Source organism: Ylistrum balloti, unplaced genomic scaffold (assembly GCF_031769215.1).
Source record: "Ylistrum balloti isolate Yb309-2 unplaced genomic scaffold, AGI_CSIRO_Ybal_v1 Utg370590, whole genome shotgun sequence".
Classification (NCBI taxonomy): domain Eukaryota; kingdom Metazoa; phylum Mollusca; class Bivalvia; order Pectinida; family Pectinidae; genus Ylistrum; species Ylistrum balloti.
In genome coordinates, this window is record NW_026782366.1 from 416,781 (window position 1) to 433,138 (window position 16,358).

General features: G+C 35.2%; 1 protein-coding gene across 1 annotated transcript in view; it reads right to left on the reverse strand.

The window, feature by feature from the left end:
* Positions 1 to 4,991: 4,991 nt before the first annotated feature.
* The window catches only part of LOC132556749 (uncharacterized), a 35,699-nt gene continuing 24,332 nt past the window's right edge, over positions 4,992 to 16,358 (reverse strand). Inside the window, exons 7-13 of the mRNA XM_060221192.1 lie at positions 16,001 to 16,321; positions 15,439 to 15,676; positions 14,036 to 14,142; positions 8,101 to 9,089; positions 6,895 to 7,029; positions 6,086 to 6,152; positions 4,992 to 5,437 (exon numbers count right to left, since the gene is read on the reverse strand). Of these exons, the coding sequence (XP_060077175.1) occupies positions 4,992 to 5,437; positions 6,086 to 6,152; positions 6,895 to 7,029; positions 8,101 to 9,089; positions 14,036 to 14,142; positions 15,439 to 15,676; positions 16,001 to 16,321 (2,303 nt within the window). The remainder of the gene's footprint in view (positions 5,438 to 6,085; positions 6,153 to 6,894; positions 7,030 to 8,100; positions 9,090 to 14,035; positions 14,143 to 15,438; positions 15,677 to 16,000; positions 16,322 to 16,358) is intronic.

Consider the following 16,358-nt stretch of genomic DNA (forward strand, 5'->3'; position numbering starts at 1 on the left):
CTTGTTTTCATGTCTCGTGCTGCCATTACTAGATCAATTCAGCTTTCACAATTTAGCTGCCACATCTTTCAATATTTTCGTAAAAATATTTGTATATCAAATTACATATATAAGTTGTATGTAACTGACATGTAACTGAAAATAACTTCCAGATTGTAGGATAACCAATTTGATCTTGAGATAGCTGAACTTTGACTACATCATTTCTAGTATCCAATATGACCAATATAAGCTAGAAGTGACAAAAGTGTAACCTCTCCATGACCTTGATGTAGTTCATCAAGTTTATAGACCCTTTTCTAGAAATTTGTCAAATATGACTTATTATGGTCCATGATCTGAAATATTAAACCATACTGGCATAACTTCAGCAAATTTAGCAAGGATTAATGTTATCCATCTATAGCTAGTGAGGATCAGTGATATCCAACACAGGAACTAGCTTGAATTATCAAAATCTTTCACCCCCTTGGAAATGAGATTGTGGGGTCTAAACCATAGGAAAAAGATGATTTAGTTAGCAAAGACCAGGTGTTTGGAACTTATGAACCTTTTCCAGAGGGATGAGTTCCTCCATCTCACTAACAAGGGGATTAATGATTATTTTTCTTTTACAAAGCAAGCAGGCTTTACAAGGCATGTGCTTTAGTTATCCCAGTGGTTTGCTTTGTTGACATGAAGTTATAGATGGTTATTGAACTGTTAATATGATGTTGGTGAATTGTTACTGTGACATACCTTGGTCCTTACAGGGGAATCCCCATCATAACCTTAGGAAATCTCACACCACTATAAAGCGTGGATAGGGTAATAGTGCAGTGGTATCCGACTACAGCTGCAAAGGTTCTAGCTGTAATCACTGATATTCAATTATAGCTTCAATGCTTTCAAGTAGGATTATTGATATCTAAAGTCATCAAATGTCACAATCAAATTTCCTACTGGCTAGTTATAAAAATGTTTATTCAATATAAAGCTATAGCTAAGAAGGTTTTACCAGGAATCAATGATATAAAGCTATAAGTGTGTTCTATCTAGGAATATGGATATCCAACTATAGCTCCGAAGGATTAGCTAGGACCACTGATATCCAACTATAGCTCCAAATGATCTAGCTAGGATCAGTGATATTCAACTAAAGCTCCAAATGTTCTAGCTAGGATCACTGATATTCAACTATAGCTCCAAATGTTTTAGCTAGGATCACTGATATAAAACTAAAGCTCCAAATGTTTTAGCTAGGATCAGTGATATAAAACTATAGCTCCAAATGTTCTAGCTAGGATCAGTGATATAAAACTATAGCTCCAAATGTTTTAGCTAGGATCACTGATATAAAACTATAGCTCCAAATGTTCTAGCTAGGATCACTGATATAAAACTATAGCTCCAAATGTTTTAGCTAGGATCAGTGATATAAAACTATAGCTCCAAATGTTCTAGCTAGGATCACTGATATAAAACTATAGCTCCAAATGTTTTAGCTAGGATCACTGATATAAAACTATAGCTCCAAATGTTTTAGCTAGGATCAGTGATATCCAACTATAGCTCCAAATGTTTTAGCTAGGATCACTGATATAAAACTATAGCTCCAAATGTTTTAGCTAGGATCAGTGATATAAAACTATAGCTCCAAATGTTTTAGCTAGGATCAGTGATATAAAACTATAGCTCCAAATGTTTTAGCTAGGATCAGTGATATCCAACTAAAGCTCCAAATGTTTTAGCTAGGATCACTGATATAAAACTAAAGCTCCAAATGTTTTAGCTAGGATCACTGATATAAAACTATAGCTCCAAATGTTCTAGCTAGGATCACTGATATAAAACTAAAGCTCCAAATGTTCTAGCTAGGATCACTGATATAAAACTATAGCTCCAAATGTTTTAGCTAGGATCACTGATATAAAACTAAAGCTCCAAATGTTCTAGCTAGGATCACTGATATAAAACTAAAGCTCCAAATGTTCTAGCTAGGATCAGTGATATCCAACTATAGCTCCAAATGTTCTAGCTAGGATCAGTGATATCCAACTAAAGCTCCAAATGTTCTAGCTAGGATCAGTGATATAAAACTATAGCTCCAAATGTTCTAGCTAGGATCACTGATATAAAACTATAGCTCCAAATGTTCTAGCTAGGATCACTGATATAAAACTATAGCTCCAAATGTTCTAGCTAGGATCACTGATATAAAACTATAGCTCCAAATGTTTTAGCTAGGATCACTGATATAAAACTAAAGCTCCAAATGTTCTAGCTAGGATCACTGATATAAAACTATAGCTCCAAATGTTCTAGCTAGGATCAGTGATATTCAACTAAAGCTCCAAATGTTCTAGCTAGGATCACTGATATAAAACTATAGCTCCAAATGTTCTAGCTAGGATCACTGATATAAAACTATAGCTCCAAATGTTCTAGCTAGGATCACTGATATAAAACTATAGCTCCAAATGTTTTAGCTAGGATCACTGATATAAAACTAAAGCTCCAAATGTTCTAGCTAGGATCACTGATATAAAACTATAGCTCCAAATGTTTTAGCTAGGATCACTGATATAAAACTAAAGCTCCAAATGTTCTAGCTAGGATCACTGATATAAAACTATAGCTCCAAATGTTTTAGCTAGGATCACTGATATAAAACTAAAGCTCCAAATGTTTTAGCTAGGATCACTGATATAAAACTATAGCTCCAAATGTTTTAGCTAGGATCACTGATATAAAACTAAAGCTCCAAATGTTTTAGCTAGGATCACTGATATAAAACTATAGCTCCAAATGTTTTAGCTAGGATCACTTATATAAAACTAAAGCTCCAAATGTTCTAGCTAGGATCACTTATATAAAACTAAAGCTCCAAATGTTTTAGCTAGGATCACTGATATAAAACTATAGCTCCAAATGTTTTAGCTAGGATCACTGATATAAAACTATAGCTCCAAATGTTTTAGCTAGGATCACTGATATAAAACTATAGCTCCAAATGTTCTAGCTAGGATCACTGATATAAAACTATAGCTCCAAATGTTCTAGCTAGGATCACTTATATAAAACTAAAGCTCCAAATGTTTTAGCTAGGATCACTGATATAAAACTCCAAATGTTTTAGCTAGGATCACTGATATAAAACTATAGCTCCAAATGTTTTAGCTAGGATCACTGATATAAAACTATAGCTCCAAATGTTTTAGCTAGGATCACTGATATAAAACTATAGCTCCACTGATCATGAAAACTAAAGCTCCAAATGTTCTAGCTAGGATCAGTGATATAAAACTATAGCTCCAAATGTTTTAGCTAGGATCACTGATATAAAACTATAGCTCCAAATGTTCTAGCTAGGATCACTGATATAAAACTATAGCTCCAAATGTTCTAGCTAGGATCAGTGATATAGATCAGTGATATCCAACTATAGCTCCAAATGTTCTAGCTAGGATCAGTGATATCCAACTATAGCTCCAAATGTTCTAGCTAGGATCAGTGATATCCAACTATAGCTCCAAATGTTTTAGCTAGGTGTAAATCCAGTAAAGCTCCAAATGTTTTCTCGATATAAAACAAGCCATGGATACCAGTGATATAAAACTATACAGAGGATATAGAACTATACTGACTATGGGGGCGGAGGCACAACATCCCTCTAGGTGTAAATCCAGTGAAGATTAACAACCCAGGTATGAGTAGTAAAGGAGTAAGTCCAACACGGCAAGTTTTTCTTTAAAACGGAAGCGAATATCAACATCCGACTCTGAACAGAGCAAGCCTACATCGCCATCATAGGCACTACTGAACCATCTGGACTGAATATACGCCACTAAACAGCCGCATGTTTATTTCACAGACTTTATTTGAATTAACGGATAAAGTACTGTAAACGAAATCTGTCTTTATTTCATCATTAACTTTATCACTCTTTACGGATTATTGTCATAATACTACGCACTTATTTGTTACCATTTACTTTCTATTACTTTCTTGATTGTTTTATCATCCGGTTGTAAATGATGCAAGAACATACATATTTAACTTGAGTGTTCTCTATATACGTAAACCAATACAGGATATCAATTATGATTCTTATATAACCTTCGGGAATCATCGTGTCAGTTTATATTTAGATGTGTTTCAGGATAGCTAACGTTATACTATATTGCCATCCAAATTGCCTCAAATTTGTGTATCTATTTATGATGTCACTATCTTATATGTTTACACTTGTATTGATGACGTCATAATTCATTGCTCAGTTTTGTTGTTCTGAGATGGCTCACCTAGAGTCAAAACATGTAAACAACGCTCTGACATAATACAGATTTAAAGAAGAACTTGCCGTGTTGGACTTACTCCTTTACTACACATATAGGTATGATGGTTCTAGTATCCCAAGATATTGAACTATGGTTATGCTACAAAGATTGTAATATCTGAGGTATCTGCCACATATAACTAAGTTCCTAGTATGTATCAACTACCAGCCATGACTTAGGTGAAAGGTTTTGAAATGTCAGACTATAGCTGAAAATTTTTTGTAAACTGAAATATCAAGCCATGACTGCTAACTAATTTTTTTGTGAGATATCTACCACGGACAAAATATGTTCTAGTTTCTCATCAGGCTACACAGTTCATTACATTGCACACTGGATCGTTGTTAGTATCCAAGACACCTAACTACATATACATATACCAGTAATCAGTGAAAAGATTTGACACAATATCTGCAGCAGCAAAGCCTTTTTTAGTAATCAAGGAATATGGCAGCATGGCTACAAAGCAACTAATTACCAAACATTTTATCATAAATCACTACAACTAAAATGAAGGTGCCAGTATCTGAGATATTGGCTAAGACTACAATGCTAAAAAAAAATTATCAAAGAAATTGAAACATGACTATTGAAAAAGATCTAGTCAAACTTTCTGATTATGCACCCTAGAAAATTTAATATCTGAGCTGCTGAGGTGAAGGTATACAGATACTAGTAGCTAAGATATCCAACCACAGCTACAAAGGGCTCAATAACAAATCCATAGAGGGCAACACCAATACAGAAACAAGACATCCATTCCTGAATCTGGGTGACAGTCAAGGAGCCTCCAATAAGAGTGACATAGACAAGGCAAAAGACTGTCAGACAGAACAACACAAAAGTTGTCAGCCTCCCAAAACAGCTTGGAATCATCTTTGTGTTTTCCTGAAGAATGTTCCATTCTAACTGCTGAAGATTATCATTTGTGAGTGTAGTGTCTAACATGTCAGGGTCTTTCTCAGAGTATGAATCAAGAACATGTTGTAAGGTGATCAATGCAAAGTTGTTATGTTTTCGTTTATATCTATCACGGAAATTAGCCTGTACAAGTTCTCTGGATATTAGTCTCTCCCATTTGGTAACACCAGTCAGGTATCTTCTCAAAGGTAGGAAATCTACAAGTGAAAGCATATGCAGAATTGGTGAGTGTAAAACAGGAATATATATCATATATTATATACATGCATAATGCAACATTTTTCGTCATGAAAATACCTGTAAAATATAAGAATACATGTTTAAAGTACATGTAAGGTTAGTTATGAATCATTGGAAGATCAGGCTAATATTAAAAGCAGTCATCTTGAAAATCTGAGAAAAAAAAAAAAAAAATTCCCCTCTACTTCTAAATGGATTTCAATGAATTTTGGAAAGCAAAACCTGCAGCCAAATTATCAAGATATCATCAAAGGACCAATAAACAAAATCAAGTGTGACTAATAACTGTTGATTCAAACAGACCTCAAAAGTATCCAGTTCTTCATTTCCCATAAACAATAAAAGCATATTTAATTGAGGTGTAACAAAAAATTTACATGTTCTTACTTAAAATGAATAGAACTAGAATCTGCATAAGAATTTCAGCGGGAAAACTTCAAATCTTTTAGAGACAATAAGACCTGAAATAAATATTAAGTAGTTAACCTCAAAAGTAATCACAGCCTTCTTGAACATTCCAAAATTTTGGTAGATCTTTGTGAAGAAATTCAGTATTTGATTATAAATATCATACAAATGTAAATGGAAGATGTGGCTGTTCTTACCTTTGATGAGTTCTGCTGTGTCTATCTCATAACTGGTTACAGTTTCACTTTCATCAGCTACAGGAGTCTACAACAAAGCATTCTTCAACATCTCTACCTTTATCATTGTAAAATTCTTATCTACTAAATCTGGAAAGTCAATACATGTAAAGGTCTTTAAAAAAATATAGGTTTGTCTCTTTTCCTCTCTGTTATTCCAGAAATAAATGAACAATGTCTAATTGACATAAATAACCTAAAATATATTAGTCCTAGATAAAAAAAACAACCAAACAAAAACCTCTACCATGGAAGAATCCTTTGGAGAATACACATGTAACAGAGGTCATTTTTCATCTCAATGCCTCCGCTAGGAATCGAACCCGGGACCCCTGGCTTACTAGTCTGACGCTCAACCAATCGAGCTAAAGAGAAGTTCTCTCTAGCCGAGTGGTATATTGCGGCTAGTATTTTACCAGGGTTACATACTCCCCCTTCAGGAAAGAACTCGTCCTCGAGTTTCCAGGGTTCACAGCGGTACTTGTGAAAGTAACGCTGGTGGTACTCGAGTTTCCAGGGGTTACAGCTACGCCGGTGGGGCATGGCTAAGTACTATTCCCGGGTCCCTACATGGGCGCCAATGTAACAGAGGTCATTTTTTATCTAAATGCCTCCGCTAGGAATACCCGGGACCTGACGCTACCAATCGAGCTAAAGAGAAGTTCTCTCTAGCCGAGTGGTATATTGCGGCTAGTATTTTACCAGGGTTACACACATATATTGATATTTTAAAGGAAAATCCTAATCAGCACTGAGTTAAGTGACAATACCTTTAGTGTGTCTAGAGCCTTGCTGACAGAATTCTGCATAGCTTGAGTAGCTGTAAAATTGACAAACTCCCTGCTGACAGTGTCCCTTATGATGCTGTCTAAGGATGCCAACATTTCCTTGCTAGCAACATCAACCTAATCAATTGAAGATGTAAGTCAAAGTGAGGGAAGTATGCTTGGAGACCTAATGATAAAAACAGACGTTCATACCTGTGTTTTAATAAGAGTAAGATATATGAAGTAAATAACTTTTGTCCTTTATAGATTTATACTCATTGGTACATTTATGAACTGTACAGGAAATAGTTATAGTTTTAGTGTAATGCTCCGAACAAAACTCAAGTATGAAAAATAACAAAGGGCAATAACTCCTAAATTATGAGAGTGATGGTCTTGTTGAATTGCACTTTTCCATGTTGATACTTATCTACCTATTAAGTTTTATGTTGATACATCGTATTGTTATTTTGTATTATGCTCTGAACAAAATTTAAGTATGAAAGATAACAAAGGGCAGTAACTCTTACTTCTGCAAAAGAGAGGGATGATTCTGGTGCAATGCACTTTTCCTTGTTGAGATTTATTTACCTATAAAGTTTCATGTTGATGTCTGTCAGAGTTTTAGTGTAATGCTCTGGACAAAATTTAAGTATGAAAAATAACAAAGGGCAATAACTCCTAAATTATGAGAGTGATGGTCTTGTTGAATTGCACTTTTCCTTGTTAAGATCTATCTACCTATACAGATTTATGTTGATATCTCTCACAGTTTTTGTCTTATGCTCCGGACAAATATATGATGGATGGACAGACAAATGGACGTCCAAAGCGAAGACTATATTGATCTCCCTTCAGAGAGCATAAAAATCAAAATCTTAAGACTTCAATAGTTGGTAAGGAGACCTGATACATGTAGTATCAGATTATTATTTTTTAAACAGCTTATAATATGATTGTAAACAAAAGTAGACTTCATTAAATTTTCCCATTTAATGTGTAAATATAGTTATATGGAATTCCAGTTTTCAAAACTTTCATTTGAAGAGTTAATGACTTGCAATATTAATACATGTAAGATATTCATATTATAAGACAGAGCCAACTGAACCAAATATGCAACTTATGTAACAAGATGTTCTTACGTAGACAATCGAGCAAGGATAAGGATCGAGTTTTGAGGTTCTACAATAATGCTGGAATACTAACCACAGCACAGACTTGGTCTCTGGCTCTCTCAGTGTTAGTCCCACAGTCAACTGCAATTTGTTGAATATAAGGACACCATCTCTCAAAACAGGTTGCTGCATTCTTTTCAAGTTCACCATAGAGTTCTCTTTCTATCCTATAGAGGCATGAAATATTCCCCAGGACCAAGTTCTCTGTTAATGGTGTTGGTTTGTGTTGTTCCTCTTTCACCAGCTTTGTCATCAAAGCTTGCGCCAAATTTTTGTTTACATTCAAACTATGATGAAATCCAAGCTGGTGCCACCTTTTGTCAAGACATGGAATCAAGGGATGCAGTTCCACAGTCTCTTTAGTTTCAGATGACTCCTTGGTATCTGACTTCTTTGATAGTAAAGTTATTAAAGCCATTTTTGACTTTCTCACTAAGCTCAACTTACGGGATATAATACCTGAGAATCTCGCCAACTTTTCACTAGGGGTTGCTCTCAAACTTATTTTTTGTCCCTCATCTTCAACAGACTGGTCCTCTAAATAACTATTTCCAGATTTATTTTCATGGACATTTTGTTTAACATTTAGAATTTCAATACTTTGAGAATCTCTGGGAAAAATTTCTTCATATGCACACAGATCATTGCTCCAGTTTAGCCTGGTTTTGAGCTTATCAAGGGTAACTGCCTGCATGAGAAATGCTGTGTAGACAGGAATGGGGTCTTGATACTCCAGCCATAATTCTTTCATGGCTCTATCTAAGGCAGTCCTATAGAGCTGTGATTCCAGGGAGAGCTCCATGAATGACTTGGATAACTTAACTGGGTTAAGTAACACTTGTACTTCATCCTGATCTACTGTTGAACATGTGGGCATTGGTATCACAGATACACTGAAATTATTTCCTTCATTCTTTAGAATACATCTCTGCACACAATCTATGTAATAGGAAGAAAGTTCATGTAGACGTGTGTCCTCAGCTGATTTGGATACCACTGATTTTGGGAAACTAGCATTTTCTGTAGATAGAAGAAAAGTCAAGTTAATGCGCATCAATACACAATGTACTTTCATTGTAGTAAACCAGGTTACAAAAGATCCAGAGGGAAACTGGTGCCCACAATGGTGTGATTTTTATTAGTGCTTTATCAGTTGGATATTTTCCATTCTTTTCTCTTCTTTCCTATCAGTAACAAAATCAAATATTGAAAAAAGGACCATGGGGAACCTTCTCCAGTCCCCCCATCATCCCCCCACCCCCAAAGTGACCTAATTTTAGTACATGATATACCACCTTATGTATGTTCACTGTAGGTATAAAGCTTTAATGACAACTAAGTGTTGGCAATAGAGCTCAAACATCTAGGGTAAAGACATAGATCAAAGTGATCCACTTTGGTACATGATACACTGCGTCAATAGATGAACCCTAAATAAGTTCCAATACCATGTAGTGTAAGAAATAGAGTTCAGACAAACATTTCATTTAATGTATAAGTTAAAGGCAAAAAAATAAGTCGCAGTGACATACTTGGTACCTGACACATCACCTCACCTGAGTGAACCAATGCCCTAAGTATAAAGTTCCAGTGCAGGTAAACTAGGGGGCAGATACAACACAAACCATAGTCAAAAAATAATATACTGAACACAAGAAGTTAAGGATCATAAACATATGCATTTTTTTTACCATTAAAATCAATTAAGCTTTTGAACACTGTTAGATCACCAATGTATGCACAATGAATTTTTGGTAATTATTTGCCCATGCAACCTACAGTAAACATGCGACAAGACAATGTTTAAATCTTATTGTCAATTTTGGTTTTATTAAAAGTATGTGTGGACTTAACATCAAAACAATCGACAAATTTTTTATTTCTTCTAAATGTCCTGTCATTTTGCTTCCTGTTTTGAACAACTGTTAACATTAGACATCACATGACAGCTACAAAGTCTGGCAAAGTAGTTGAGATGCTGCAAGCAGGACAATCACAAATTGTGTCACAGAGTGTCATTTAATGCCTTAATGGAATCAATACGAGATAACCAGATATGAAACCGAGAGACCTGAATAGGGTAGACCAAGGTGTGGGACAGCCCATCAGCATTGTTACTTAAGCACTCTTACTGGGCGAAATCAGTTTGCACATATTGGGTAGCTGATAATGTGAATTTGCAACTGCATTAGTGGCAGCCTATTCATTTTATGGATGAGTCCTGGTTTTTTGTGGACTTTCATGATGACAGGACACATGCTTGACTTGAAACGAGTGAGAGTTATGCTGACTGCTGCGTCACTGAGCATGACCGTTTCGGTGGGGGCTCGGGAATCGTTTGGGCAGACTGACTTGTACAAGGCCATGGTAAAGTGAAGCATTTCACTTTTTTTTCTTCCTAAGTAACTTTTTTCAGCAATTTCTTTTTCTAATCTCTCTTGTAAATTCATTTAAACACATAAACAACAAAAAATAGGGGAAATGGAGGGTGGGGCAGAGTAAGGGTGGGGGAGGTGTCATTTCACCATGGCTACGGTAAAGTGAAGCATTTCACTATTTTCTTACAAAATCATTTTTTCATCACTTCTTTTCTTATCACTCTGATTCATTCACATAAACACATAGATAACAAAAAAATGTGTCTTGGGTTGGGAAATCTAGATGGGGTCACTTCACCATGGTCATGGTAAAGTGAAGCATTTCATTATTTTCTTGCTAAATTTTTTTTTTTCATAATTTATTTTCTAATCACTTATTTGTGTTTTTATATGATTGAATCAGGGTGATAAGAAAACAAAATTGTTGAAAAAAATTTAATTTGTATTAAAGTGTTTTCCAGAGGTTGAGTATGAACACCAAGTAACTGATCCTACACATACATGTACCTTTTGTATCCATATTTTCTTCTGTATTATAACGGATGAACTGACACAGGTCGTGTTTTAAGTCTATATGACATTATGTTTACGTGTATGTGACTAGTATACTGATGACATCACTGCTGTTGAAACAGACATCTACCTGGGGACGTCTACCTGACAAGGAGAGAGCAGTTCTACTACAATGTAGTGAACTGTAACATTTCACGTCAAGGAGCCATTGAACGTGGCTGTGTGTATTCTGCTACCATGGCCTTAAGCGACTTGTAGGGCCATTGTGTGTTATGAATTTATGCATTGATGCTTATATATAAATACATATGAATGTATGTGCATGAATTGTATTTGTGGAATGACTGACTGTGTGATGTGTTTTTGTAAAATGCCATGAATAACATGATACAAAAAGTAAATAAATCTTGTATATATTGTAGACTTCTCAAGTACTATACTTAATGATCATGCTCAGGTTAGGTAACACTAGACTATATCTATGTAAAGATGCAATTTGAGAATGACCCTTTCAGACCTTCACAAGAAATACTGGATAACAAGCTTTTGATATTTTTGCAACAATAACATTGAAATAAAAATATATACTAATATGATGCTCATGTTATGTTTGTACCTCAGTCACTGTCAGCATTAAAATATTCATTTCATTACAAATGATCAGAGAATCATGAATTCTTGGTAAAGTGGAAGCCACTAAATGTCACATTGGTTAATATTACTTTCCGGTTAACATCATATTTTCTTGAAACATCAATTTTTGCTCTACATATTCTATGTAATCTTACATCTGATAATGTCACTTATTTTTATAAGGGCAACGGTTAAATTTCACTTCAATTTGACAACTATCACAAAAAACTAGAGGTAAATCATAGGTAAGTGATGAGGACAAGAACTATGAATTCATGCCTCAATTGCCAAAGTACCAACTTTTCGCATATTGCAACTCCATAGATTGACCCTTTTACATGTAAGGGTCAGCTAGGTCTAGGGAAGTCTGATGCATTTGGTTTTTTGTTTAATTGGCTAGCACAATGCAAGTGTTAAAACTGGTCAAAAACCCTGTGTCACATGTCATGATAGTTAGGCCCTAGAGTGAGTTGGTGCTATGCTACTCAGTTTTCCAACATGCTGCCAAAACTTCCTGAAAACGATGCAGCATGCACACTGGGATCGATTTCAAGACAAAAAAGATTGTTTTTCAAAAGATATAATGTGAGAATAATAAAACAGGAACAGTGATTTACAATGGCCCATGGGACATCAAACAGCAGCAATTATGAAGCAAATTAACAGCCGATGACACAGTAGTGTTATGTATGAATTTGACCATGTGTAAATTGTGACTATTACATGATTGTTCATGATAATTTTAGCAGGTTAGGTATTTCAAAGAATAAAACAACAAAAGTAAGGAAAACACTGTTCTTGTGGGAAAAATAAATCTATTTACAATTTTGAGTATGCTATTAATTTCTAGTCATTAATAGTCAGTTTGACACATCAGAAAGTTAACTGCCAGGTTTAGACAAACAAAAAAATGTGTCAAATGTCATGTTCCACTGATTCTATCATTTTCCCCTGACAAATGGAATATGATATCAAGCAGTTCCTACTGTATCACGAAAATTACTACATCAGATAAATTCACAAACTGGCATAAGTTCACTGATGACTTTGAGACTTAGGGAAAACTACATAAACAATTTGTGATGATTCATTGAGCGCTTTTTAAGAAATCATGCTAACAAACTGTAACTGCCAAAATCCAACACTGCCATCTATCAGCAATCTTGTTTTTCTAATCTCACAGTCAAAAAATGAGCAATGAACATGAAACTAGGCACCAAGGGGCACATATATATGAAATTTAATAACGATCCATCCAGAATTTCTCCATTGATAGCAATAACATATACCATATTTGAGTCTTGCAAAGATTTTTAAAATTCCAGCCAATTCGATCCCTTTTGGTCTTACCCATCGACTGCTGGGGGTAAACAAGGGTCATTGTGTGCACACTATAGCCTAAACTGAATTGATTTGACCCCTTTGGTCCCACTACTCATGCTGCTGGAGAGCATGTAATAAAAAAATTTAATTCAACTTTGACAATAAATGACTCCTGAACAATTTCATTGAAATTAGTTCTGGAGGTTTTGTGCAGAAATCAAAAATATCACTTGTTTATGTATGGATGATGCACAATGAAAGACAAAAGATGAACACATTAAGTATAAAAACAAAATAAACATTCCTTGGGTTCACATAAATCTAATTCTGCCCTCTGGCATATTTATTTCAAAAGAGGTAATTACTGATCTGTTACATCTTTGTTGATTTTATCTCCCAGCCACAGTAATTTTAAGGCTGAGGCCTCCTTGTTGTAGCTTGTAACCATAACACTGAACAACATCAGAGAGTCTGTCACATACCATCCACAGCAACTGGGATCAAGTGTTTTGGCCAAGAACATGTTTCAATTTCGGGTCACTGAAAAACATAAACCCGAATGGGTAGGGAGCATCAAACCACAAACCTCATTTTCACCCGAGACATTGTAATACTATGGTGAGAATATAAATTAGGGCAATGTGTTCACCAGAATAAAAAGTTAATTAGTGAGAAAATAGTGAAATGCTACACTTTACCATGGCCATAGTGATGAAATGAACCTTGGTTCTCTTCACCACGATCATATTTTGACCCTGGATTATTTTACCATGCTTCACAATACCATGCTATACTGGGTTTAGATGTCAAATAAAACATGTCAACTGTTAATGTCACTTTCCACCTATCATCACATTTTCCTCTGACAAATGGAACATGATATTAAGTAGTTTCCACTGTACTGATGTTAATCTAACATTCTTAGAGTGGAGAATGGATTCGGAAGCCAGCCTTTTCTATGAAACATCACAAGGTGCTTTGATTAGGACAATGCATTTTTCAAATTTGTACAACCAAATGACTCTGCATGGCCTATAAGTTGTGATGCTTTGTTGCGTGTTGAGTTCACATTATTCACATTTAAATGGTTACCAAATAATTCTGGGTTCAAATAATTACCTCTTCGCTGCAGTACTGCAGCAGCTGATTGAGACACAGGAAGATGAGGAATCACCAGATTGTCAGCTATACTATCTTCATTAGAGATTGACTGCCATAAGGTGGTCCTGTTACCAAATAAAAAATTCCAATATGAGACCAATTGATAGTCTTGGTGAGAATATCAATGATGTTGTTTCAATTCTTTGCACTTTTACAAAAACATTAATATTGTAGATTGCTAAAAATGACAGTTTCTAGTGCAAGTATATCTGATCAAACCTGGGGGGGGGGGGGGGGGGGAATTTTATATATTATTTAATAATATTATATCATTGTATGAATTAATAATGTTGTAAAAAGTAAACCTACCTTGCAGTGTAGAATTCTGGCTATAGATAATGGTAACAAAAACAACAAGAGGCTAACCGGCCTTAACGGTCATCTGACTATAAAGACTTACATATGAAAGAGGCCAAATAGGCCTAAAATAAATTGCTAAACTACTCTACAGCTTACGAAGAAGATATTGTTGGTTCATAAAAACATTTTCTGTACACTTGAAACCATATTCTTTATACATGCTACTACATTAATACCATTACTCCGAACCAATTGCTTGTCGCAAAAAGAAATTTTAAGATCTCACTTCACTTAACCAATGAGATCTTGAATATCAAGGTCAATTATTTGAACCAATAACCTTTACCTTTCATTATTGAGAGGGCATTTGAAGACTTTTGACACATTTGACCCCTTTCCCCTTTAAGAAGAGAAAAGGCCAATCACATGAACAAAATTGGTAATAATTCATCATTCCACAGGCCCAATTTCAGCATCCTGGACTTTTTGGATAAAGAGAAAAACTTGTTTGAAGATTTTGACACATTTGACACACATGACCTTGAAAGTGGGTCAATGTCATTCATATTTTTTCAAACTTTGTAGCCCTCTATCCCAGCATTAATCATACTGGCCCAATATCTGCACCATGGGCCTTTTGGTTATTGAGAAGTTGTTTAAAGGTTTTAACATATTTGACCCCTGTGACCTTGAAAGTAAGTCAAGGTCATTTTTATTAACAAACTTTGTAGCCTTTCATTCTGGCATCATATTGGCCCAATTTCAACACACTGGGCCTATTGGTTATTGAGAAGAAGTTGTTTAAAGATTTCAACATATTTGACCCCTATGACCTCGAAAGTGAGTCAAGGTCATTCATTTTAACAAACTTGGTACCCCTTTCTCTCATCATGCTACAGGTACAATATCAGCACATTGAGCCTTTTGGTTACTGAGAAGAAGTAATTTAAATGGAAAGTTTATGCATGGTTGACAGCATAGGATGACAGACAAAACACGATAGCTATAGGTCATCCTGACCTTTCGCGTCAGATGACCTAAAAATAAAAGCAAAAACAAACCATTTGGAGCTTTGATTCAGATGGTCGAAGAACTGTTGAGTGAAATTATGGAGGTGATGTGTAAGAGTGTCTTGTATCTGTCTTTCTAATCTTTGCCTAAAGTTGGGGTGTCTAGGGAGAGCCATGACCTCACAGACAAGCTGTATAAACTGCCGGATACACTGCTCACCAAGAATTTTGCTCTTGGACCATTCCAACACTTCATTACCCAGACAAGATATCTTCACAGCAAGAGGGTCTAGCATCAAGAAAATAAACATACAGGATAACATTAAAAGGATATTAAAGCTACAGGCTTTTGAATTCACGTCATTGTAAAATTTATTGCAGTGAAATGGACAATTGATTCATCATACATCTTCCTGTTTATGAATATTACACTGACAGAATACTCACTTTTATTACTTTATTAAGTGTCAATGATGAACAAAATTTTAGACTGAAATTTGTTGGCAAAAATCTTTAACCGACCAATATGATTTAACTTAACCAATATTCTAAACATCTGCCAGAAATAATAAAATCAGTTTTTATATCAATTATACACATCAGACAACTCAACCTTTTTGGATTGCTAGTATCCTGTTTCTGAGTAGAACACTGAACACTTGTTCTTCTGTTACATTGGTTATCCATGTATTTAAAGCTGATTTTGTCTTGTTGTATATGGTGCTGAAATGGGCATGGATATGTAGTAGACGACGCGTCTCACATAAATGTAAAAGAAGTTGTGAAGACAATGTTCTTGCTGTTACTTGGAGTTGCATACTTCTTCTATGGATTTGCTGCTGTACCTCATCCGATTCTGAGGATGTACTATTTGTCTGTCTTTGAGGCAGCAAGACAGAGCGAGGACCAGTAGTTTCATCCTTAACCTGAAATTCTGATAACGAATAAATGCAAAATGATCACACTTATAT